This window comes from Nerophis lumbriciformis, linkage group LG27 (genome assembly GCF_033978685.3).
Source record: "Nerophis lumbriciformis linkage group LG27, RoL_Nlum_v2.1, whole genome shotgun sequence".
Classification (NCBI taxonomy): Eukaryota; Metazoa; Chordata; class Actinopteri; order Syngnathiformes; family Syngnathidae; genus Nerophis; species Nerophis lumbriciformis.
In genome coordinates this window covers 37,842,934-37,870,616 of record NC_084574.2, presented here as the reverse complement: position 1 = coordinate 37,870,616, position 27,683 = coordinate 37,842,934, and the positions used below count along the sequence as shown (strand labels likewise).

The 27,683-nt window shown below is 44.0% G+C and overlaps 1 protein-coding gene across 3 annotated transcripts; it reads left to right on the top strand.

The window, feature by feature from the left end:
- The first annotated feature begins 69 nt into the window (after positions 1 to 69).
- aftpha (aftiphilin a) lies at positions 70 to 27,561 on the top strand. 3 transcript variants are annotated; one of them, XM_061988008.2, is made up of 10 exons: positions 70 to 255; positions 6,096 to 7,435; positions 7,873 to 8,003; positions 12,728 to 12,857; positions 12,916 to 12,972; positions 13,873 to 14,025; positions 20,684 to 20,744; positions 22,846 to 22,929; positions 23,050 to 23,173; positions 23,233 to 27,561. In XM_061988008.2, the coding sequence occupies exons 2-10, from the start codon at positions 6,119 to 6,121 to the stop codon at positions 23,372 to 23,374; spliced, it is 2,199 nt and encodes a 732-aa protein (XP_061843992.2). In that variant the 5' UTR covers positions 70 to 255; positions 6,096 to 6,118; the 3' UTR covers positions 23,375 to 27,561. The 3 variants fall into 3 exon arrangements, with proteins under 3 accessions (XP_061843992.2, XP_061843994.2, XP_061843993.2); XM_061988009.2 differs by lacking the exon at positions 70 to 255 and adding an exon at positions 262 to 490; XM_061988010.2 differs by lacking the exon at positions 22,846 to 22,929 and having other exon boundaries at positions 71 to 255.
- The last annotated feature ends 122 nt before the right edge of the window (positions 27,562 to 27,683 follow it).

The window sequence follows — 27,683 nt, the reverse complement described above, 5'->3', positions numbered from 1 at the left end:
ACAAGTTGAAGCTGTGATGAAAAATGAAAAGTTAGTGGCGTTGAGGCGGTCGTCGCTGCCGCGGTGCATGCTGGGAGAGCCGAGGAGGAGGAGGCCGGGCAGCAGCAGCAGCAGCTAAGCAGCTACAGCCGGCACACAACCTTCACTTTGGGCTCACTTTCAGCCTCCTCGCCCCGCTCGCCTTCACCCATCGCACCTCTGTGGACTGTACGCGGCTTCACCCGAGTCATGGATGCGTGTGGCCGGAGCGGCAAGGTCGGTAAAAGAGTTAGTTGGAACCGACAAAACAGCTGCTGTCAAACTAGCCGAGTCAAGCTAGGCGGACGCTGCTATGCTAGCCGCTTGTTGAGTTAGCTGCGCAGTGACGACACTTTTATAACTCAACGTCACTTTTTTCCTCAACTTGGCTGCCATTCAAACACACAACAACAACAACAACAACGCTGTTTGTTGTCGTGGAGAAGTCAAGCGGAAAGAGAAGGTTGTTGTGGTGAGTCTGAGACACCTGCAGCAACATGCTAGCTAGTTAGCACTTCCGCCCCATGCTATGCTAGTTATTTTTTAACATTTTATAAACAATTATTTATAAATTGCAACATTTACAAACAGTTGAGAAAAAATAATCAAAATAAGTACGAAAACAGCGCCAGGGGGTTGTAAACTCAATAAAGTAACTAAAATAGAATGCAATATATATATATATATATCAGTGACGTGCAGTCACTAGAGGCAGGTGAGAAGAAAAAAAATGTAAAAAGAAAAAAAAATATATTAAATTGTTAAATGTATCCAGTGATTATACTATAAAGTTATTTTCCATTTAACTTCACCAGTTTTAGATTATTTTTATTCAAAATCGCTGAATTTTCACATTTGCCATTCAAATACTGAGAAGAGACGGTGCGGTGAACAGCAGCCAGTCGAGGCACGTCACTCAGTGCCTCAACATGGACGGACTCGGTTAACTGCTGGCCTGCTGTGCAGTGAGACCGTATTGCTATATGAACTATATTATACATTTCCATAGTTTAGTTAGCTGAGGTATATAATGTACAGTGTATTTTGTCCACAACTGTATGTGTGTAATGTATTTCTTGTGCTGAGCGATCATAAAACGGCTGCAAAAGACGCACTGGCTGAGGCTCCAGTAGCCACGCCTCCTGCACCCCCGCCGTAGAATGCACGGCAACCCCTGACGGGAGTGTTGTATCAACTAAAGCCCACACTTAAACTTTCCACGTGCAAGATTGAATCTATTTAATAAAGTTATTTCATAAGAAGCCAAAAAGTGCAAAAACAATAATGTTCGTGTTGGAGGAGTTGCGAATGACTGCTGGGCCACAACATTAGGTACGCCTGTAGACTGCAGGTGTATCTAATTCACAAGTCCTCCAACACGAACATTATTGTTTTTGCACTTTTTGGCTTCTTATTAAATAACTTTTGTAACCTATTTTTATGGGCTTTCCTCTTTGTGATGTTAAGTTCCTGTTATGCGCTGTTATACAGTATATGCCTTGAGCTCTTATTTTGAAGGCGCTAAGAGCGGAATTTTGACACGTTGGAGTGGAGAGGAAGTTTTTGAAAGAAGGTAAATAAAGTGGTCCTCGTGTAAACTGGAGCCTCCGTGTTTGTTATTTTGTAGTTTCATACAGTATAGGCGACATTTATAAACCCTCGGTTACACTTTTTTAAATAGATTCAATCTTGCACGTGGAAAGTTGAAGTGAGGGCTTAGTTGATATAACACTCCCATCAGGGGGTTCATTAATCAGCACAACAGCGGCGCACTTATAAGTAAAGGTAAGACCATAATAACGTTTTTTTTTATTAAATGTGCTTTTTTGTGTGCTACAGTTTGTATGTGTAAAGTTAAAGTTAAGTTAAAGTACCAATGATTGTCACACACACACTAGGTGTGGTGAAATTTGTCCTCTGCATTTGACCCATCCCCTTGTTCACCCCCTGGGAGGTGAGGGGAGCAGTGGGCAGCAGCGGCGCCGCGCCCGGGAATCATTTTTGGTGATTTAACCCCCAATTCCAAGCCTTGATGCTGAGTGCCAAGCAGGGAAGAATGCTGGTATGAGCTTTTAAACATAACCCGTTAACTGCTGCCAATCAAATGGTGAATAAGATACTCTTTAGGGTTCATATGGTTGTAAATCTGACTGTGATGAATATATATAAAACAAAGTGTAAAGCCATAGGCTCACACAATTTCAGTAAATAATTTAAATTTGGAACACAACTTCATCGTTTTCACAGGTTTTTTGGTTGTTAGAGGTAGAGAGTGTTTTAACATAGAGTTCTAATTCTTTTTTTCCATCCATCCATCTTCTTTCGCTTATCTGAGGTCGGGTTGCGGGGGCAGCAGCCTAAGCAGAGAAGCCCAGACTTCCCTCTCCCCAGCCACTTGGTCCAGCTCCTCCCGGGGGATCCCGAGGCGTTCCCAGGCCAGCCGGGAGACATAGTCTTCCCAACGTGTCCTGGGTCTTCCCCGTGGCCTTCTACCGGTCGGCCGTGCCCTAAACACCTCCCTAGGGAGGCGTTCGGGTGGCATCCTGACCAGATGCCCGAACCACCTCATCTGGCTCCTCTCCATGTGGAGGAGCAGCGGCTTTACTTTGAGCTCCCCCCGGATGACAGAGCTTCTCACCCTATCTCTAAGGGAGAGCCCCGCCACCCGGCGGAGGAAACTCATTTGAGCCGCTTGTACCCGTGATCTTGTCCTTTCGGTCATAACCCAAAGCTCATGACCATAGGTGAGGATGGGAACGTAGATCGACCGGTAAATTGAGAGCTTTGCCTTCCGGCTCAGCTCCTTCTTCACCACAACGGATCGATACAGCGTCTGCATTACTGAAGACGCCGCACCGATACGCCTGTCGATCTCACGATCCACTCTTCCCTCACTCGTGAACAAGACTCCCAGGTACTTGAACTCCTCCACTTGGGGCAGGGTCTCCTCCCCAACCTGGACATGGCACTCCACCCTTTTCCGGGTGAGAACCATGGACTCGGACTTGGAGGTGCTGATTCTCATCCCAGTCGCTTCACACTCGGCTGCGAACAAATATATATATATATATATATATATATATATATATATATATATATATATATATATATATATATGTAACAAAGTGCAAAGCCATAGGCTCAGACAAGTTCAGTAAATAATTTAGATTTGGAACACAGCATCATCGTTTTCACAGCTTTTTGGTTGTTAGAGGTAGAGAGTGTTTTAACATAGAGTTGTAATTATTATTTTAAAGGCACAAAAAGCTGGTCGGGTATTGAGAAACTTACATTTATGAATATAAAACTTAGCCAATAGTATAATGAGGTTGCACAGGTAAAATTCCTTTTCAAAATTTTTTTCATACAGTGTAAATCCAAATAGCACATCTTTTAAAACAAAGCACACATGAATATTGTCTGCGATGCTAGTTCTTGCCTCGTAATAACAAGAGAACATCTCGTCATGCTGCATGCAAACTGTGTCTTTCTCCTCTCGCCTGTTGCTTGTCGACCACAAGTGAGCAAATAAGTGTCAAAGTCTGCCAACTTGATTGCAGTTTGTTGGAGAAAAGCAAGCAAGTTGTGGAGTTCGCTAAATGAACGACAAGTTGAAGTGTCCAAAAAGTCCCATAAAGTTAAATATCAGTGAGGATGGAGTTTCTTCATTAAGCTTTAATAATTGGACAAGATCATGTTGCTCGTCTTACATAAGGATTGTGAATGATGGGCAACATTCCAGTAAAGTGCAGCTCCCCTTTAAGGACTTGTTTAGATGATTTATGTTATGTGAGGGTAATGATGCTGGAAACATATTTTTGTATGCATTCTAACTCGTAAATAAACGCTAGCAAGAGTCAGCTAACAGTGGAGCCAATAGGAGTCGCTCCATTCCGCCTATAAAGGCTCTAAAAATATTCAAAAACCTCCATCAGGAATTTATATTTAAGCTGTAAGTGTATATGTAATGTAGTAACTTTCATACTTACATTTAATATATACATGATGTAAGTATATATGTCATGTAGTAACATTCATAATAACATGTAATATATACATGATGTAAGTATATATGTCATGTAGTAACATTCATAATAACATGTAATATATACATGATGTAAGTATATATGTCATATAGTAACATTCATAATAACATGTAATATATACATGATGTAAGTATATATGTCATGTAGTAACATTCATAATAACATGTAATATATACATGATGTAAGTATATATGTCATATAGTAACATTCATAATAACATGTAATATATACATGATGTAAGTATATATGTCATATAGTAACATTCATAATAACATGTAATATATACATGATGTAAGTATATATGTCATGCAGTAACATTCATAATAACATGTAATATATACATGATGTAAGTATATATGTCATGTAGTAACATTCATAATATGTAATATATACATGATGTAAGTATATATGTCATTTAGTAACATTCATAATAACATGTAATATATACATGATATAAGTGTATATGTCATGTAGTAACATTCATAATAACATGTAATATATACATGATGTAAGTATATATGTCATGGAGTAACATTCATAATAACATGTAATATACACATGATGTAAGTATATATGTCATGTAGTAACATTCATAATATGTAATATATACATGATGTAAGTATATATGTCATTTAGTAACATTCATAATAACATGTAATATATACATGATATAAGTGTATATGTCATGTAGTAACATTCATAATAACATGTAATATATACATGATGTAAGTATATATGTCATGGAGTAACATTCATAATAACATGTAATATACACATGATGTAAGTATATATGTCATGGAGTAACATTCATAATAACATGTAATATATACATGATGTAAGTATATATGTCATGGAGTAACATTTATAATAACATGTAATATATACATGATGTAAGTATATATGTCATGTAGTAACATTCATAATAACATGTAATATATACATGATGTAAGTATATATGTCATGTAGTAACATTCATAATAACATGTAATGAATACATGATGTAAGTATATATGTCATGTAGTAACATTCATAATAACATGTAATATATACATGATGTAAGTATATATGTAATATAGTAACTTTCATACTAACATGTACTATTCACGTATTTTGATCATTTTAAATATATGGCGGTGTATTAATTTTACAGACGCATCACAACGTTCGCTTTCCCTTCAGCAACACCACCACTACTTATCATGGCAGACTTAATGAGAGACAACAAAGACCACTTTGGGACAAATGATGAATTTGAAGCTGAATATAAGGAGGACGATCTACAAGTATTCGAACAGATCCATCAAGTATCAGGATTGCTAAGTGCTAAACAAGAACTATGAACTACAAACATAACAAAACGGTCACATACTGTACAATGTCTGCTCTCACTGGATAAAGAGTGATGGGATGTTTATACCTTCCCATTTTACATCCTCACGCAAGTAAAAAAAAAAAAAAGAAATGGCACAAACCAGCGTCTTTTTGTGTTCTTCTCGCCACCTCCAGGTCTAAGTTGGATGTCAAAGTTGACCAACATGTGGGTTTATGTCCACAACCTTCTACTATCCATTTGAGGCATGACTTATAATCGAGAATGAACTTTTACCAGCTCAGTATGTCAATATAGCAGCATAAGCGAGTAGGCGCTCTGTGATCTGCTAAAAGTAGCTCATAATAACAATACTGCTGATACTTATTAAATTCAGGTCACAACATGTAAATGGAGTATTGTTGGCGCTTTTTTAGAGGACTTTATGAGCGCAATATTGTACTCTCATTAGCCACCTCTTACTTGCCATATTTTACGACTTAGAATGCGTTAGAAAAGAAAAACACGTGTCCTACACAAAGATTGCGAATGATAGGCAATATTTTAAAAAAAATGCTGTTCCCCTTTAAGATGATTGTTTTTCATGTCTTCTGTTGCTTTGTTTACTTCCACTTGTTGTTGTTGTGTGCAATATTTCACTGCATTTACCTAACAATAATATATTTCTCTGGTGTTTGGTCGCCATGGTGACGCCTCCTCAGGTGTAGCAGGACGACTGGTCACCATGGAGCCTGACGTCATCCGCCTGTACTCGTCGTCTCCGCCCCCCATGGAGGACGCTGATGAAGAGGACGACGAGTTCGGCGACTTCGGCACCTTCTCCGCCGTGTCCGCCAGCGTCAGCTTCAGCGACTTGGACACGCCCACTTCTTTCAACCAGACGCAAGCGCTGGCCGCCACCTCGCCCCCGGAGCTCCTCAACGGAGGCGGGGTGTTGAGGGTCGGCCACAGCGGCCCCCCCGCCGAGTCCAAGGCCAAAGACCCCGGGGTCCTCAGAAGCTCAGAGTGGACCGCCATAAAGCCAGCGGATGCTCACGTCAACGGCGGCGACGGCGAGGTCCTGACAAATGGCTTTGCGAGCTCGGACGTTCGGCGAAGTCCACAAAGTTCTGTCCACTGTCCCGCCAGCGAGGACACAGGAAGTGTTGACAGTCTGGAGGCGGAGTTTGCGGACTTCTCCGCTTTCTCTGATGCGGAACACGCGGACGTCCACGCCTCGGCGGACCTTGTCAGCGACGCACGCAGAACTGGACCCGCCTCGCCCGATTCTGCGTCTGTGCCTGCTGAGGAATCACGTGACCCGGACGCCACGCCGAGGGACGCAGACTTTGCACACGAGCTCGCCGCCTCCACTTGCACAAAGCAACCTTCCGTTGTCAACGGGGAGTCCGACGATGGCGCCGCCACCTCGCCGCACACGGACAACGACGTGGAGGGCGGGCCGTCAGACCAGAGGAGCTCAGAGGCCGAAACGGAAACCGAGACCTCGTTAGGGCGGCCGCTGTCGACGGACGCTCCGGAGGAGTATGGCGACATGAGCACGACGGGCTCGGCGCCCTCGCCGCCCCTCCTTGAAGAGACCACCACCCCCGCCGACCACAGCCAGCTGACAGAGGACGAGGACGACGATGAGTTTGGGGACTTTGGAGACGCAGTAGGCGACCGACCGCAAGTCCAACATGAACAGCAGCGGTCGCAGAGCTCTGCCATGTCGCCGGAAGCTGAGGGGGCGGAGCTTGATGACGAATTTGGTGACTTCAACTCTCCTAAATTTGACTGTGGAGCCACAGAGGAGGGAGGAGCCTCCTTCGCCTCCAGCAGCAGCTTCGGAAACTTCAGCTCGGCCGCCGACGCCGGATGGAGCGCCTTTGAGGAGGCGGAGCGTGGGGCGGCGCCGGAGAAAGAGGAGGAGTCGACATCTGGCGAGTCGTCGTGGGCGGCGTTCGGCTCAGAGAGTACCACCCTCCCTGTGGAGGACGTTGAGGAGGCGTGGCACCAGGCAGAAGTGTCCTCCTGCGACCTGGAGAGCGGCGGACAGTCGGTGAGTGACTTCCTGTTTGCAATGATGATGTCGCTCTTTAGTCAGTAGCTGGTAACTTGTGATTGGCTAGTAAACCAGGAAGTGTGATATCATACTTGACATCTTTACACACTCACCCAGACAGGAAGTGAGGTCCGGTATAGGCTCCACCCCCATGAAGGTGACCTGCTGAGGGCCATTTACCTCTGACCTTCGTAATTTAGACTCAATATCCCTCTTCAAATCAAGACAAAACACACCTATTCCTGACTGCTTATTCATTGTAATCTTCTTATCTTATCTATCTTTGTTGTTTTTATACAATTTGAGTTTATTCTTTTGATTTTCTACGGTGTCTTTGAGTGTCCAGAAAGGTGCCTTATAAGTAAAATGTATTATTATTATTATTATTATTATTTATTCAGTGAAGATGTCTCACTCTGGTTGTTTGGCTGTAGGAGGCGCTGTGGAGTCGTGTGGAGAAATTGTTTGAGAGCAGCTTCCCCTCGGCCTCCGTCTCCCCTGTGGAGGAGCAGGTGGTGTCCCTCAGAGTCCTGCTGGGGCCCCCGGAGAACCAGGAAGTCACCAGGTTAGCATTAGCTTCTGACTGCTTGTGTCTTATGTCCTCGTGTCTTCTTGTCTTCTTGTCCTCATGTCTTTTTGTCCTCGTGCTTCTTGTCTCATGTCTTCTTGTCCTCATGTCTTTTTGTCTCATGTCTTCTTATCCCCGTCCTTCTTGTCTCATGTCTTCTTGTCCCCGTCCTTCTTGTCTCATGTCTTATTGTCCTCATGTCTTCTTGTCTCATGTCTTCTTGTCCTCGTCCTTCTTGTCTCAAGTCTTCTTGTCTCATGTCTTCTTGTCCTCATGTCTTCTTGTCTTCAAGTCTTTTTCTCTCATGTCTTCTTGTCTCATGTCTTCTTGTCCTCATGTCTTCTTGTCCCCGTTCTTCTTGTCTCATGTCTTCTTGTCCTCATGTCTTCTTGTCTCATGTCTTCTTGTCCTCATGTCTTCTTGTCTCATGTTTTTTTCTCTCATGTCTTCTTGTCCCCGTCCTTCTTGTCTCATGTCTTCTTGTCTCATGTCTTCTTGTCTTCATGTCTTCTTGTCCCCGTCCTTCTTGTCTCATGTCTTCTTGTCTCATGTCTTCTTGTCCTCGTCCTTCTTGTCTCATGTCTTCTTGTCTCATGTCTTCTTGTCCTCATGTCTTCTTGTCCTCAAGTCTTTTTCTCTCATGTCTTCTTGTCCCCGTTCTTCTTGTCTCATGTCTTCTTGTCCCCGTTCTTCTTGTCTCATGTCTTCTTGTCCTCATGTCTTCTTGTCTCATGTCTTCTTGTCCTCATGTCTTCTTGTCTCATGTCTTCTTGTCCTCGTCCTTCTTGTCTCATGTCTTCTTGTCCTCATGTCTTCTTGTCTCATGTTTTTTTCTCTCATGTCTTCTTGTCCCCGTCCTTCTTGTCTCATGTCTTCTTGTCTCATGTCTTCTTGTCCTCATGTCTTATTGTCCTCATGTCTTCTTGTCCCCGTCCTTCTTGTCTCATGTCTTCTTGTCCTCATGTCTCCTTGTCCCCGTCCTTCTTGTCTCATGTCTTCTTGTCTCATGTCTTCTTGTCCTTGTGTCTTCTTGTCTCATGCTTCTTGTCCTTGTCCTTCTTGTCTCATGTCTTCTTGTCTCATGTCTTCTTGTCCTCATCCTTATTGTCTCATGTCCTCATGTCTTGTTGTCTCATGTCTGGTTGTCTCATGTCTTCTTGTCCTTGTGTCTTCTTGTCTCATGCTTGTCCTTCTTGTCTCATGTCTTCTTGTCTCATGTCTTCTTGTCCTCATCCTTATTGTCTCATGTCCTCATGTCTTGTTGTCTCATGTCTTCTTGTCCTTGTGTCTTCTTGTCTCATGCTTCTTGTCCTTGTCCTTCTTGTCTCATGTCTTCTTGTCTCATGTCTTTTTGTCCTCATATCTTCTTGTCTCATGTCTTCTTGTCCTCATATCTTCGTGTCCTCATATCTTCTTGTCCTCATATCTTCTTGTCTCATGCCTTCTTGTCTCATGTCTTCTTGTCCTCGTCCTACCTTGTCTCATGTTTTCATATCCTCATGTCTTCTTGTCTCATGTCTTCGCGTTTCATGTCTTTTTGTCCTTGTGTCTTCTTGTCTCATGCTTCTGTTCCATGGCCTTCTTGTCTCATGTCTTCTTGTCCTCATGTCTTCTTGTCCTCATGTCTTCTTGTCCTCATATCTTCTTGTCCTAATGTCTTCTTGTCCTCGTCCTTCTTGTCTCATGTCTTCTTCTTTATCATTTATTCTTGTCCTCATGTCTTCTTGTCTCATGTCTTCTTGTTCTCATGTCTTCTCTTCTCATGTCTTCGTGTTTCATATCTTTTTGTCCTCCTTTTTTCTTGTCTCATGCTTCTTGTCCTCGTCCTTTTTGTCTCATGTCTTCTTGTCTCATGTCCTTTTTGTCTCATGTCTTCTTGTCTCATGTCTTCTTGTCTCATGTCCTTCTTGTCTCATGTCTTGTCTCATGTCTTCTTGTTGTCATGTCTTTATTGTCTCATTTCTTCTCGTCTCATGTCTTCTTGTCGTCATGTCTTCTTGTCTCATTTCTTTGTGTCTCATGTCTTCTTGTCTCATGTCTTCTTGTCTCATGTCCTTCTTGTCTCATGTCTTGTCTCATGTCCTTCTTGTCTCATGTCTTGTCTCATGTCTTCTTGTCGTCATGTCTTCTTGTCTCATGTCTTCTTGTCTGATGTCCTTCTTGTCTCATGTCTTCTTGTCTCATGTCCTTCTTGTCTCATGTCTTGTCTCATGTCCTTCTTGTCTCATGTCTTGTCTCATGTCTTCTTGTCTCATGTCTTCTTGTCGTCATGTCTTCTTGTCTCATTTCTTTGTGTTTCATGTCTTCTTGTCTCATGTCTTGTCTCATTTCTTCGTGTTTCATGTCTTCTTGTCTCATGTCTTCTTGTCGTCATGTCTTCTTGTCTCATTTCTTTTTGTTTCATGTCTTCTTGTCTCATGTCTTCTTGTCTCATGTCTTCTTGTTGTCATGTCCTTCTTGTCTCATTTCTTCTCGTCTCATGTCTTCTTGTCGTCATGTCTTCTTGTTGTCATGTCCTTCTTGTCTCATTTCTTCTCGTCTCATGTCTTCTTGCCGTCATGTCTTCTTGTTGTCATGTCCTTATTGTCTCATTTCTTCTCGTCTCATGTCTTCTTGTCGTCATGTCTTCTTGTCTCATTTCTTTGTGTCTCATGTCTTCTTGTCTCATGTCTTCTTGTCTCATGTCCTTCTTGTCTCATGTCTTGTCGTCATGTCTTCTTGTCTCATGTCTTCTTGTCTCATGTCCTTCTTGTCTCATGTCTTGTCGTCATGTCTTCTTGTCTCATGTCTTCTTGTCTCATGTCCTTTTTGTCTCATGTCTTCTTGTCGTCATGTCTTCTTGTCTCATTTCTTCGTGTTTCATGTCTTCTTGTCGTCATGTCTTCTTGTCTCATGTCTTCTTGTCTCATGTCTTCTTGTCTCATGTCATTCTTGTCGTCATGTCTTCTTGTCTCATTTCTTCGTGTTTCATGTCTTCTTGTCTCATGTCTTCTTGTCGTCATGTCTTCTTGTCTCATTTCTTTGTGTTTCATGTCTTCTTGTCTCATGTCTTCTTGTCTCATGTCTTCTTGTTGTCATGTCCTTCTTGTCTCATTTCTTCTCGTCTCATGTCTTCTTGTCGTCATGTCTTCTTGTCTCATTTCTTCGTGTTTCATGTCTTCTTGTCTCATGTCTTCTTGTCGTCATGTCTTCTTGTCTCATTTCTTTGTGTTTCATGTCTTCTTGTCTCATGTCTTCTTGTCTCATGTCTTCTTGTTGTCATGTCCTTCTTGTCTCATTTCTTCTCGTCTCATGTCTTCTTGTCGTCATGTCTTCTTGTCTCATTTCTTTGTGTCTCATGTCTTCTTGTCTCATGTCTTCTTGTCTCATGTCCTTCTTGTCTCATGTCTTGTCGTCATGTCTTCTTGTCTAATGTCTTCTTGTCTCATGTCCTTGTCTCATGTCTTGTCGTCATGTCTTCTTGTCTCATGTCTTCTTGTCATCATGTCTTCTTGTCTCATGTCTTCTTGTCTCATGTCCTTTTTGTCTCATGTCTTCTTGTCGTCATGTCTTCTTGTCGTCATGTCTTCTTGTCTCATGTCTTCTTGTCTCATGTCTTCTTGTCTCATGTCCTTCTTGTCGTCATGTCTTCTTGTCTCATTTCTTCGTGTTTCATGTCTTCTTGTCTCATGTCTTCTTGTCGTCATGTCTTCTTGTCTCATTTCTTTGTGTTTCATGTCTTCTTGTCTCATGTCTTCTTGTCTCATGTCTTCTTGTTGTCATGTCCTTCTTGTCTCATTTCTTCTCGTCTCATGTCTTCTTGTCGTCATGTCTTCTTGTTGTCATGTCCTTTTTGTCTCATTTCTTCTCGTTTCATGTCTTCTTGTCGTCATGTCTTCTTGTTGTCATGTCCTTCTTGTCTCATTTCTTCTTGTCTCATGTCTTCTTGTCGTCATGTCTCATGTCTTCTTGTCTCATGTCCTTCTTGTCTCACGTCTTGTCGTCATGTCTTCTTGTCTCATTTCTTCGAGTTTCATGTCTTCTTGTCGTCATGTCTTCTTGTCTCATGTCTTCTCGTCTCATGTCCTTCTCGTCTCATGTCCTTCTTGTCTCATGTCTTCTCTTGTCTTCTTGTCGTCATGTCTTCTTGTCTCATTTCTTCGTGTTTCATGTCTTCTTGTCGTCATGTCTTCTTGTCTCATGTCTTGTCTCATTTCTTCGTGTTTCATGTCTTCTTGTCGTCATGTCTTCTTGTCTCATTTCTTTGTGTTTCATGTCTTCTTGTCTCATGTCTTCTTGTTGTCATGTCCTTCTTGTCTCATTTCTTCTCGTCTTATGTCTTCTTGTCGTCATGTCTTCTTGTTGTCATGTCCTTCTTGTCTCATTTCTTCTCGTCTCATGTCTTCTTGTCGTCATGTCTTCTTGTCTCATGTCTTCTTGTCTCATGTCCTTCTTGTCTCATGTCTTGTCGTCATGTCTTCTTGTCTCATTTCTTCGTGTTTCATGTCTTCTTGTCATGTCTTCTTGTCTCATGTCTTCTCGTCTCATGTCCTTATTGTCTCATGTCTTCTCATGTCTTCTTGTCTTCTTGTCTCATTTCTTCGTGTTTCATGTCTTCTTGTCGTCATGTCTTCTTGTCTCATGTCTTCTTGTCTCATGTCCTTCTTGTCTCATGTCTTGTCTGGTGTCTTGTTGTCCTCATGTCTGTGTTCTCTCATGTCTTGATGCCCTGTGTGGTGCAGAGTGCTGCATGGCGGTGTGTGGACACAGCTGGAAGACACGGATGAGGCGGTGGGTCTGAGACATCAGTGGGGAGGTTCCTACTGCAACAAGACGCTGCTGGGCTGCTTGGGCATCGACACACGGAACATTGTAAGGAAGTACATCCTCTCATTACACCATCTTTGCTTGACATCATTTCTCTGTGCAGTTGTTCACGGGACAGAAGAAGCAGCCGGTCATTGTGCCCATGTACGCCGCCAGCCTGGTAGGCACACACACACACACATACACACACACTGACACACACATACATTGACACGCACACACACACACACACATACATTGACGCACACACACTGACACACACACATATACATTGACACACTCACACACTGACACACACATATATATTGACACACAAACACACTCAGACACACACATGCATTGACACACATACACACACGCACTCTGATACACACACACTGACACACATAAATTGACACACACGCACACATACTGACACACACATTCCTTGACACACGCACACACACACTGACAGACACACACACATGCATACACTGACACACACACGTACACACACACATACATACACTGACACACACACACATACATACACTGAGACACAAACACACACATGAATTGACACACACACACACGCACACACACACACACACACACACTGACACACACATACATTGACACGCACACACACACACTGACACACATACATTGACGCACACACACTGACACACACACATATACATTGACACACTCACACACTGACACACACATATATATTGACACACAAACACACACATGCATTGACACACATACACACACGCACTCTGATACACACACACTGACACACATACATTGACACACACGCACACATACTGACACACACATTCCTTGACACACGCACACACACACTGACAGACACACACACATGCATACACTGACACACACACACACATACATACACTGACACACACACACACATACATACACTGAGACACAAACACACACATGAATTGACACACACACACACACACACACACACACACACACACACACACACACACACACACACACACACACACACACGTACGTGCAGGTAGTGAGATGTGTTTGTGTGTGTCCACAGGGGATGCTGGAACCCACCAAAGAGCCGATGAAGATCGTCTCAGCAGCAGAGATGATCGCCTCCATCGCACAAGCACCATCTTCATCTTCATCTTCATCATCATCATCATCATGTCCTCCAGGGACTAACTCGTCTTCCTCTCAGGCGGTGCAGGTGTGAACATGTCTCATGTCTCATGTGTCACATCTCATGTCTCATGTGTCACCTCTCATGTCACCTCTCATGTGTCACCTCTGTCCTGTGTCACCTCTCATGTCTCATGTCACGTCTCATGTGTCCTGTGTCACCTCTCATGTGTCACCTCTCATGTATCACCTCTCATGTCTCATGTGTCATGTCTAATGTGTTACCTCTCATGTATCACCTCTCATGTCTCATGCGTCATGTCTAATGCGTTACCTCTCATGTATCACCTCTCATGCGTCATGTCTAATGCGTTACCTCTCATGTATCACCTCTCATTTCTCATGCGTCATGTCTCATGTGTCACCTCTCATGTATCACCTCTCATGTCTCATGTGTCATGTCTAATGTGTTACCTCTCATGTATCACCTCTCATGTCTCATGCGTCCTGTGTCACCTCTCATGTGTCACCTCTCATGTATCACCTCTCATGTGTCACCTCTCATGTATCATGTGGCACCTCTCGTGTCCTGTGTCACCTCTCATGTGTCACCTCTCATGTGTCATGTCGCATGTGTCCTGTGTCACCTCTCATGTCTGATGTGTCCTGTGTCACCTCTCATGTCTCATGTCACCTCATGTGTCATGTCTCATGTATCCTGTGTCACCTCTCATGTCTCGTGTCCTGTGTCACCTCTCATGTGTCAAGGGTCACCTCTCATGGCTCATGTCACGTCTGATGTGTCCTGTGTCACCTCTCATGTGTCATGTGTCACCTCTCGTGTCTCAATTGTCATGTGTCACCTCTCATGTGTTCTGTGTCACCTCTCATGTCACCTCTCATGTGTCATGTGTCACCTCTCATGTGTCCTGTGTCACCTCTCATGTGTCCTGTGTCACCTCTCATGTGTCCTGTGTCACCTCTCATGTCTCAATTGTCATGTATCACCTCTCATGTGTCATGTCTCATGTGTCACCTCTCATGTGTCCTGTGTCACCTCTCATGTCTCATGTGTCACCTCTCATGTGTCCTGTGTCACCTCTCATGTCTCATGTGTCACCTCTCATGTGTCCTGTGTCACCTCTCATGTGTCCTGTGTCACCTCTCATGTTTCATGTCTCATGTGTCACCTCTCATGTGTCATGTCTCATGTGTCCTGTGTCACGTCTCATGTGTCCTGTGTCACCTCTCATGTCTCATGTGTCCTGTGTCACCTCTGATGTTTCCTGCATCACTTCTCATCAGTGTTGGCGTTAACGCACTTTTTGTGTCTTTTTACGCATTGAAATCAGAAAGGACGCGAAATTCCGTAAGTCCGCAGTTTTTTTTATTTTTATCGCTTTCCGCCGGTGTTTTGTTTACCGTATTTTAGACATTACAAGTACAAGTTAATGAAGGGCATACATGGGTGGCCATATGAACAACGCCAACACTGTCATAAACATGTGCCATATTGTGAAACCAAACTAAACAACAATGACAAACACATTTTGGTAGAATATTTGCACTGCAACACAACATAAACACAACAGCACAAATACCCAGAATTCCCTGCAGTACCAACTTTTCCGGGACGCTACAATATTTTATTTGGTACAGGGTGTAATTATAAGTGTGACCAGTAGATGGCAGTCAAACATAAGAGATAAGTCTCAAGTAAACAACACCAACATTTTAAATGTTCCATTGAAAATATAGAACATTACTAATACACAGCGCTCAAAAATCTATCAAAATGTTTTAGTAATAAATGTTTTAGTGCCATTTCTAATATAAAGTAGTGTAAAGTTCTTACTTATATATGTCAGTAAACTCACCATGAAAGCACTAAAACATACCGGTGTAGTGAGTTTACATTATTCACCATCGTTTACATTATGACTCCTTTAATGCGCCCTATAATCCGGTGCGCCTAATATATGAAAAAAGATACAAAATAGACCAAGCGGTAGAAAATGGATGGATGGATGGGCAGTGCAGTGCGCCTTATAGTCCAGTTCGCCCTATGTTCCGGAAAATACGGTATATTTGCCGGTTCAAATGATGAATTATTTGTTATTGGTCGACTTCAAAGTAATGCACTTTCCGGTACAGTTTCTTAAATGTTGATTTGCCGAAAGTTTTATTGATCACAAATACTGCATTTGTTTTCTTTTGTGTTATTTTTTGAATGAATGAAGTAACATTTATGACACAACACACAATATAGAATGTGAGATGTAACAGCATAATGCATACATATATCATTTGTTTTCAAAACGCTTACAAATAAGTGGGACCCCATAAATTTACTGTGGGACCCCATTTTGAAAATTCCTAGCGCCAACACTGTCTCATGTCTCATGTGTCACCTCATGTGTCATCTCTCATGTGTCACCTCTCATGTCACGTCTCACGTGTCACTTCTCATGTCTCATCTCACGTCTCATGTCATATCTCATGTGTCCCGTGTCGCCTCTCATGTATCATGTCTCCTGTGTCACCTCTTATGTCGCATGTCACGTCTCATGTGTCACGTCTCATGTGTCACGTCTCACGTGTCACGTCACATGTGTCACGTCTCATGTGTCACGTGTCATGTCTCATGTGTCATGTCATGTGTCATGTGTCCCATGTCACCTTTCATGTATCATGTCTCATGTGTCCCGTGTCACCTCTGATGTGTCACGTTTCAAGCGTCATGTCTCATGTGTCACATCTCACATGTCATGTCTCACTAGTCCCGTCTCATGTGTCACGTCTCACGTGTCACGTCTCATGTGTCACGTCTCATGTCTCATGTGTCCCATGTCACCTTTATGTATCATGTCTCGTGTCCCGTGTCACCTCTGATGTGTCACGTTTCAAGCGTCATGTCTCATGTGTCACATCTCACGTGTCATGTCTCACTAGTCACGTCTCATGTGTCACGTCTCATGTGTCACGTCTCATGTGTCACATCTCATGTGTCACGTATCATGTGTCACGTCTCAGGTGTCACGTCTCGTGTCACGTATCACGTCTCATGTGTCACGTCTCATGTGTCACGTCACATGTGTCACGTCACGTGTCACATATCATGTGTCACGTCACATGTGTCACGTCTCATGTGTCACGTCTCACGTGTCACGTGTCATGTCTCATGTGTCATGTCATGTCTCATGTGTCACGTCTCATGTGTCCCATGTCACCTCTCATGTATCATGTCTCATGTGTCCCGTGTCACCTCTGATGTGTCACATTTCAAGCGTCATGTCTCATGTGTCACATCTCACGTGTCATGTCTCACTAGTCACATCTCATGTGTCACGTCTCACTAGTCACGTCTCATGTGTCACATCTCATGTGTCACGTCTCATGTGTCACGTCTCATGTGTCACGTCTCACGTGTCACGTCTCATGTGTCACGTGTCATGTCTCATGTGTCATGTCATGTGTCATGTCTCATGTGTCACGTCTCATGTGTCACGTCTCACGTGCCACGTCTCATGTGTCACGTGTCATGTCTCATGTGTCATGTGTCATGTCATGTCTCATGTGTCACGTCTCATGTGTCCCATGTCACGTATCATGTCTCATGTGTCCCGTGTCACCTCTGATGTGTCACGTTTCAAGCGTCATGTCTCATGTGTCACATCTCACGTGTCATGTCTCACTAGTCACATCTCATGTGTCACGTCTCACTAGTCACGTCTCATGTGTCACGTCTCATGTGTCACGTCTCATGTGTCACGTATCGTGTGTCACGTATCACGTCTCACGTGTCACGTCACATGTGTCACGTATCATGTGTCACGTCTCATGAGTCACGTATCGTGTGTCACGTATACGTCTCATGTGTCACGTCACATGTGTCACGTATCATGTGTCACGTCACGTGTCACGTCTCATGTGTTACGTCTCATGTGTCACGTCTCATGTGTCACGTCTCAAGTGTCACGTCTCTTGTGTCACGTCTCACGTGTCATGTCTCATGTGTCATGTCATGTCTCATGTGTCCCATGTCACCTCTCATGTATCATGTCTCGTGTCCCATATCACCTCTCATGTATCATGTCTCATGTGTCCCGTGTCACCTCTGATGTGTCACGTTTCAATCGTCATGTCTCATGTGTCACATCTCACGTGTCATGTCTCACTAGTCACATCTCATGTGTCACGTCTCATGTGTCACGTCTCAGGTGTCACGTCACATGTCACGTATCATGTGTCACGTCACATGTGTCATGTCCCGCTAGTCATGTCTCATGTGTCATGTCATGTGTCACGTCTCATGTGTCACGTCTCATATCTCATGTCTCACGTGTCACGTATCATGTGTCACGTCACATGTGTCACGTCTCATGTGTCACGTCTCATGTGTCACGTCTCGCTTGTCATGTCTCATGTGTCATGTCATGTGTCACATCTCATGTGTCACATCTCATGTGTCACATCTCATGTGTCACGTCTCATGTGTCACGTGTCATGTCTCATGTGTCATGTCATGTCTCATGTGTCACGTCTCGTGTCACGTGCCATGTGTCTCGTATCATGTGTCACGTCTCAGGTGTCACGTCTCGTGTGTCACGTATCACATCTCATGTGTCACGACTCATGTGTCACGTCACATGTCACGTATCATGTGTCACGTCACATGTGTCACGTCACATGTGTCACGTCTCATGTGTCACGTCTCGCTTGTCATGTGTCATGTCATTTGTCACGTCTCATGTCTCACGTGTCATGTCTCATGTGTCATGTCATCTCATGTGTCACGTCTCATGTGTCACGTGTTACGTCTCATGTGTCACGTCTAATGTGTCGTGTCTCATGTGCTGTGTTGGGTTAGTTACTGAAAACCAGTAACTAGTTACAGGTACTAGTTACTTTATTTCAAAAGTAACTCAGTTACTAACTCAGTTACTTACACCAAAAAGTAATGCGTTACTGTGAAAAGTAACTATTTTTCTTCTTTTTTTTAAAGGCTCCCTTTAATGCCCTTTTAGCCTTCATTTCAGTACTGTTATTGCAGAATAATACAATGTGTTGATCAACTTGACATGCATTTGCATCACTGAACTCTGCTAAGCAATGTGCTCTACATACAACACACAAAGACAAAGATATGTTTCAAAGGGCCAATTTGTTTCAGGCCAGAACAAATTGACAAAACTATTTTAAATAGCTGCAACATAACATACACAAGTAACAAACAGCATAATAACAACATAGCTGTAAAGCTGGCTTCACCCAAGGAAGGCACACATGACATACACAAAGCCTAACCAGGCATTTTTTCTCTCAAGGAATTATGAAATAAAATCATGTCTTCAGGAGATCAACACTGTACTGAAGCCCAGAGCACTCTACACATTTCCCCAGTTTTAGTTTAGAGATAAGGAAAGATTGGCCTGGCCCACTAGAACTTTATAGTCTATACATCTAGAGTGATGTGATAATCAAACACTCTAGAAGTCAAGAATGAAAGAGTATATAAGAGAATTGACAGAGTGTGTGTACCTTCAGTGCTGCAATGATGAGCAGAGGCAGAGTTTGGAGAGTTTTCTTTAGCTTGCTTTCCATGTTTATGTACTCACTGTCCACTGTGTCCAGCTACGTGGAAAATGTTTTCCGGGCCATTTGCTGTTTGACGCCGGTATCATGCTAATTAGCTGCCTGAAAGCCACTGTAGAAATAGTCTGCATGTCTTCTAGTACATACACTGCAATGGCTCTATCAATGTTGTCCTGGCTAGCAGTCCCTCCGTTAAAATCCTTAGGTGGAGATGGAGGTGAAGTGGCATCCGGAGTCTGTGTCTCTCTTTACTAGCTTCGTCGAAGCATGTTGCTTTTGTAGCTGTTTCAGCAGATTTGAATTGCTGTTTTGGGCAGTAGATAGGATCTTTGATCCAAGACACAACTTGCATTTAACTAAACTGTTCTTTTCTTTGTGCTCGACAAAAGAAAAGTAGTGAGAATATCTCCATGTTAAGAAACTCGACTTCAGCTCCGCCATGATGTCTTGTTAGTAAACACAGACTGATCCCCCGCCCCACACACACACACACACACACACACACACACACACACACACACACACACACACACACACACACACACACACACACACACACACACACACACACACAGAGCGCGCCTCTTCTCTCCCTTGTGACACAGGAAGATTCAGAAGGATGACACCGCAGCTCTCCAATAAAACACACTCAGATCTTCAGTTTCTAGCCGATACTGCATAAAACATAACGTAAAATAACGCAGTAACGCATCATGTAGTAACGGTAAATGAGTTACTGAATATAAAAAATAACGCGTTAGACTACTAGTTACCGCCGAAAATAAGGGCGTTACAGTAACGCATTACTTTTTAACGCGTTAGTCCCAACACTGCTCATACTGCTCGTGACATGTCTCATGTGTCACGTCTCATGTGTCAAGTCTCATGTGTCATATCTCATGTGTCACGTGTCTAGTCTCATGTGTCATGTCACGTCTCATGTGTCATGTCTCACACGTCACGTCTCGTGTCATTTCACGTCTCATGTGTCATGTCTCACACGTCACGTCTCATGTGTCATGTGTCATGTCTCATGTGTCACGTATCATGTGTCATGTCTCATGTGTCACGTATCATGTGTCAAGTCTCAGGTGTCACGTGTCTAGTCTCATGTGTCATGTCTCATGTGTCACGTCTCATGTGTCCCACAGGAGGCGCTCCCCCCTGTCCAGTTTGACTGGAGCAGCAGTGGCCTTACAAACCCATTGGACGGTAGGTGGCTCCTCCCTCCTTCGACCCGCCTCTTCTCCTTCTTCCTCCTGGTTAATGTTGCCTCCTGGTAAACGTTTTCTTCTGGAAAACGTTTCCTCCTGGTGAATGTTCAGGAACATTTCCTCCTGGTAAACGTTTCCTCCTGGTGAAGGTTCAGGAACATTTCCTCCTGCTAAACGTTTCCTCCTGGTGAACGTTCAGGAACGTTTCCTCCTGGTGAATGTTTCCTCCTGGTAAACGTGCAGGAACGTTTCCTCCTGGTGAACGTTTCCTCCTGGTAAACGTTTCCTCCTGGTGAACGTTTCCTCCTGGTTAAACGTTCAGAACGTTTCCTCCTGGTTAAACATTCAGGAACGTTTCCTCCTGGTGAACGTTTCCTCCTGGTGAACGTTTCTTCCTGGTGAACATTCAGGAATGTTTCCTCCTGGTGAACGTATCCTCCTGGTGAACGTTCAGCAACGTTTCCTCCTGGTGAACGTTCAGGAACGTTTCCTCTTGGTGAATGTTTCCTCCTGGTAAACGTTTCCTCCTGGTTAAACGTTTCCTCCTGGTGAACGTTTCTTCCTGGTGAACGTTCAGGAATGTTTCCTCCTGGTGAACGTTTCCTCCTGGTAAACGTTTCCTCCTGGTGAACGTTTCCTCCTGGTGAACGTTCAGGAATGTTTCCTCCTGGTAAACGTTTCCTCCTGGTGAACATTCAGGAACGTTTCCTCCTGGTGAACTTATCCTCCTGGTGAACGTTCAGGAACGTTTCCTCCGGGTGAACGTTTCTTCTTGGTGAACGTTCAGGAACGTTTCCTCCGGGTGAACGTTCAGGAACGTTTCCTCCTGGTGAACGTTTCCTCCTGCTTAAACGTTCAGGAACGTTTCCTCCTGGTTAAACGTTCAGCAACGTTTCCTCCTGGTGAACGTTTCCTCCTGGTGAATGTTTCCTCCTGGTTAAACGTTCAGGAACGTTTCCTCCTGGTTAAACGTTCAGCAACGTTTCCTCCTGGTGAATGTTTCCTCCTGGTAAACGTTTCCTCCTGGTGAACGTTTCCTCCTGGTGAACGTTTCCTCCTGGTGAACGTTTCCTCCTGGTGAACGTTTCCTCCTGGTTAAACGTTTCCTCCTGGTGAACGTTTCCTCCTGGTGAACGTTTCTTCCTGGTGAACGTTTCCTCCTGGTGAACATTCAGGAACGTTTCCTCCTGGTGAACATTCAGGAACGTTTCCTCCTGGTGAACGTATCCTCCTGGTGAATGTTCAGGAACGTTTCCTCCGGGTGAACGTTTCCTCCTGGTGAACGTTCAGGAACGTTTCCTCCTGGTGAACGTTTCCTCCTGGTAAACGTTTCCTCCTGGTGAACGTTTCCTCCTGGTGAACGTTCAGGAACGTTTCCTCCTGGTGAACGTTCAGGAACGTTTCCTCCTGGTGAACGTTTCCTCCTGGTAAACGTTTCCTCCTGGTGAACGTTTCCTCCTGGTTAAACGTTCAGGAACGTTTCCTCCTGGTTAAACGTTCAGCAACGTTTCCTCCTGGTGAACGTTCAGGAACGTTTCCTCCTGGTGAATGTTTCCTCCTGGTGAATGTTTCCTCCTGGTAAACGTTTCCTCCTGGTGAACATTCAGGAACGTTTCCTCCTGGTAAACGTTTCCTCCTGGTGAACATTCAGGAACGTTTTCTCCTGGTGAACGTTCAGGAACGTTTTCTCCTGGTGAATGTTTCCTCCTGGTAAACGTTTCCTCCTGGTGAATGTTTCCTCCTGGTAAACGTTTCCTCCTGGTGAACGTTCAGGAACGTTTCCTCCTGGTAAACGTTTCCTCCTGGTGAATGTTTCCTCCTGGTGAACGTTCAAGAACGTTTCCTCCTGGTGAACTTTTCCTCCGGGTTTACGTTTCCTCCTGGTAAACGGTCAGGAACGTTTCCTCCTTGTGAACGTTTCCTCCTGGTGAACGTCCAGGAACATTTCCTCTGCGTGAATGTTTCCTCCGGGTCTATGTTTCCTCCGGGTGAACGTTCAGGAACGTTTCCTCCTGGTGAAGGTTTCCTCCTGGTGAACTCTGCCCCTGATTGTGTGAGGTGGACTTTGGTCTTCATGTGTGTTCTCTTCCTGGACGCAGCCAATGGCGGCTCCTTCCTCTTGAACCTGGACTTCTTTGGTCCTGTGGACGATTCAGGCTTCACCTGCTCGCCCTCCATCCCAGGTCAGCAGCCGTCATGGCCGCCTTCCTCTTCCTCTTCCTCTTCCTCTTCTCCGTCGGTCGCCTCGCTCCGGACCTACGAGTCCTCGCCGTGTCACAGCTCCGCCCCTTTTTGTCTGGCAGGTGTGGACCCGGAGCTGTTTGAGCTGACCACGGCCAAGATGGACCCCGCTGGCGCCGGCAGCCGCGTGGTGGACGCCTTCGCCCGCCTGATGTCCACCATGGAGAAGACCAGCACTTCCGCCAGGTCACCTGACACCTCCCGCTCACTCAACTGCAGAGAGCTGATTGACCTTTGCTCCACAGGAAGTTGAGGAAGGACGAGAACTTGAGCGAAGAGGCCGCCGACGTCATCGCCCGCCTCCCCGACCTGACCTTCATGTCCGCCAAGGTGCTGATGTTCCCCACCACGCTCACGCCGCTGGCCTCCCAAGCCACGCCAGACTGAGGACTAAACATTCCCCTCATACTTTTATTTTGTAAGTCACTCTCTTCCTCTTTTCTCTTTGATCCCAGCATTTATCCCGACAGCAAAGCAGGAAGTGACGTCACTTCCTGCTTTTGCTGCCCATTTCCTGTCTGGCTGAGTGAGGGTGTACATGATCAGGGAAGTGGCATCAATATCCAATCAATACTTTTGATTTATTCTATTTATAGACTTGAATGTTTCATCTTCAGTGCACGTGCCTCGTGCAACAGCAGCTGGCGGGAAAGCCACGCCTCCGTCCTGCGTGTGTGTGTGTGTGTGTGCGTGTGTGTGTGTGTGCGCGTGTGTGTGTGTGTGTGTGTGTCGGGGTCAAACCACTGAGGTTGTGTAACGAAGGGACCAATTAGGACTTTGCACTTTGTGAAGGTGACATGTTGTGCTGACTGTACAAAAGGAAGAGACTTCCTGTGGAATCACTGAAGAGCGGTCAGTTGTCACGCATGCCGGCTCTTCATTTCACAATAAAAGTCATTTAAGAGGAACAAACGTTTCCTGTCATTGGCCAGGAAGGAACGCTAACTTTCTTAGCATTAGCGCAGAGGTGTCAAACCTGTTTTTATTGAGGCTGCCCCCCAGAAGGCCACATGACACATTGGCCACGTGACGGCCAAATGACATTACGTGGAAGACCACAATGAATGAATGGCAGGCCGAATTAAATGACGCTACAGGCCACTTTAAAATGATGTGGCAAACCACATTGGATGACATGACATCATTAAATGACGTGATAGGCCACGTTAAATGATGTGGCAAACCACATTGGATGGCATGACATCATTAAATGACGTGGAAGACCACATGAATGAATGGCGGGCTACTTTAAATGACGCTACAGGCCACTTTAAATGATGTGGCAAACCACATTGGATGGCATGACATCATTAAATTACGTAGAAGACCACATGAATGAATGGCGGGCCACTTTAAATGACGCTACAGGCCAAATTAAATGATGTGGCAAACCACATTGGATGGCATGACATCATTAAATAAAGTAGAAGACCACATGAATGAATGGCGGGCCACTTTAAATGATGTGGCAAACCACATTGAATGATATGACGTAGAAGACCACATGAATGAATGGCGGGCCAATTAAATGACGCTACAGGCCACTTTAAATGAAGTGGCAAACCATATTGGATGACATGACATCATTAAATGACATGGAAGACCACATGAATGAATGGCAGGCCGCTTTAAATGACGCTACAGACCACGTTAAATGATGTGGCAAACCACATTGGATCGCATGACATCATTAAATGACGTGGAAGACCACATGATGGCGGGCCGATTTAATTACACTACAGGCCATCTTAAATGATGTGGCAAACCACATTGGATGGCATGACATCATTAAATGTTGTAGAAGACCACACGAATGAATGGCGGGCCAATTTAAATGATACTACAGGCCACTTTAAATGAAGTGGCAAACCATATTGGATGACATGACATCATTAAATGACATGGAAGACCACAATGAATGAATGGCAGGCCGACTTAAATGATGCTATAGGCCACATTAAATGATGTGGCAAACCACATTGGATGACATGACATTAAATGACGTGGAAGACCACAATGAATGAATGGCAGGCCGACTTAAATGATGCTATAGGCCACATTAAATGATGTGGCAAACCACATTGGATCGCATGACATCATTAAATGACGTGGAAGACCACATGATGGCGGGCCGATTTAATTACACTACAGGCCATCTTAAATGATGTGGCAAACCACATTGGATGGCATGACATCATTAAATGTTGTAGAAGACCACACGAATGAATGGCGGGCCATTTAAATGATACTACAGGCCACTTTAAATGATGTGGCAAACCATATTGGATGACATGACATCATTAAATGACGTGGAAGACCACATGAATGAAAGGCAGGCCAATTTAAATGACACTACAGGCCACAATAAATGATGTGGCAAACCACATTGGATGGCATGACATTAAATGACGTGGAAGACCACATGATGGCGGTCCGCTTTAATTACGCTATAGGCCACATTAAATGATGTGGCAAACCACATTGGATGGCATGACATAATTAAATGACGTAGAAGACCACATGAATGAATGGCGGGCCACTTTAAATGATGTGGCAAACCACATTGAATGATATGATGTAGAAGACCACATGAATGAATGGCGGGCCAATTAAATGACGCTACAGGCCACATTAAATGATGTGGCAAACCACATTGGATGACATGACATTAAATGACGTGGAAGACCACAATGAATGAATGGCAGGCCGTTTTAAATTACGCTATAGGCCACTTTAAATGATGTGGCAAACCACATTGGATGGCATGACATAATTAAATGACGTGGAAGACCACATGATGGCGGGCCGATTTAATTACGCTATAGGCCATATTAAATGATGTGGCAAACCACATTGGATGGCATGACATCATTAAATGACGTAGAAGACCACATGAAGAATGGCGGGCCACTTTAAATGATGTGGCAAACCACATTGAATGATATGACGTAGAAGACCACATGAATGCATGGCGGGCCAATTAAATGACGCTACAGGCCAATTTAAATGAAGTGGCAAACCATATTGGATGACCACATGAATGAATGGCAGGCCGTTTAAATGACGCTACAGACCACGTTAAATGATGTGGCAAACCACATTGGATGACATGACATTAAATGATGTGGAAGACCACATGAATGAATGGCAGGCCGATTTAAATTACGCTATAGGCCACAATAAATGTTGTGGCAAACCACATTGGATGGCATGACATCATTAAATGACGTGGAAGACCACATGATGGCGGGCCGATTTAATTACGCTATAGGCCATATTAAATGATGTGGCAAACCACATTGGATGGCATGACATCATTAAATGACATAGAAGACCACATGAAGAATGGCGGGCCAATTAAATGAAGTGGCAAACCATATTGGATGACCACATGAATGAATGGCAGGCCGTTTTAAATGACGCTACAGACCACGTTAAATGATGTGGCAAACCACATTGGATGACATGACATCATTAAATGACGTGGAAGACCACATGATGGCGGGCCGTTTTAATTACGTTACAGGCCACATTAAATGACGTGACAAACCACATTGGATGGCATGACATCATTAAATGACGTAGAAGACCACATGAATGAATGAATGGTGGGCCGCATTAAATGACGCTATAGGCCAACTTAAATGATGTGGCAAATCACATTGGATGATATGACATCATTAAATGATGTAGAAGACCACATGAATGAATGGCGAGCCAAATTAAATGACGCTACAGGCCACTTTAAATGATGTGGCAAACCACATTGGATGATATGACGTAGAAGACCACGTGAATGAATGGTGGTACAATTTAAATGATGCTACAGGCCACGTTAAATGATGTGGCAACCACGACATCATTAAATGACGTAGAAGACCACATAAATGAATGGCGGGCTGCTTTAAATGACGCTACAGGCCACATTAAATGACGTGACAAATCACATTGGATGAAATGACATCATTAAATGACGTGGAAGACCACATGAATGAATGGCGGGCCGAATTAAATTACGCTACAGGCCACTTTAAATGATGTGGCAAACCACATTGGATGATATGACATCATTAAATGATGTGGAAGACCACATGAATGATGCGATGGACCTCGTTAAATGGCGTGTCAGGTCATGTTGAGCTATGTGAGGGGCCACAATAAATGATGGCAGAAGACTGGTTCTGGGAGTCACCTTCAAAATAAAAGCCACTAACCAGAACATAAATCACAGCAAACCTTTTTTTTTTCCGTCTCAAAATCTTCTCGCTTCTTCACAAAACCTTTTTTTATTATTCCTGCTTGTCCCAAGTCCGTTTTTATTACACAATTGTGAAGACAGCGCAATAAGACTGGTTCTGGTGGTGACCTTCAAAATAAAAGCCACTAACCAGAACATTAACCAACGCTAACCTTTTCTTTGCCTTTCAAAATCTTCTCACTTCTTCACAAAACCTTTTTATTCCTGCTTGTCCCAAGTCGGTTTTTATCACACAATTGCGAAGACAGCAAAAAAAGACTGTAAGACTGGTTCTGGGAATGACCTTCAAAATAAAAGCCTCTATCCAGAACATAAACCACCGCAAACCTTTTCTTTTCTTTACACAATCTTCACGTTTCTTCCTGCTTGTCCCAAGTTGGTTTTCATCACACAATTGCGAAGACAGCAGAAAAAGACCAAGAGAAGACTGGTTCAGGG

Bases quoted from the DNA above. Each gene is read 5' to 3' on its own strand.
- aftpha (XM_061988008.2), top strand. From the start codon at position 6,119: ATGGAGCCTGACGTCATCCGCCTGTACTCGTCGTCTCCGCCCCCCATG. The intron at 12,973-13,872 runs GTAGGCACACAC...GTGTGTCCACAG, and splicing joins CCATGTACGCCGCCAGCCTG to GGGATGCTGGAACCCACCAA. The intron at 14,026-20,683 runs GTGTGAACATGT...TGTGTCCCACAG, and splicing joins CTTCCTCTCAGGCGGTGCAG to GAGGCGCTCCCCCCTGTCCA.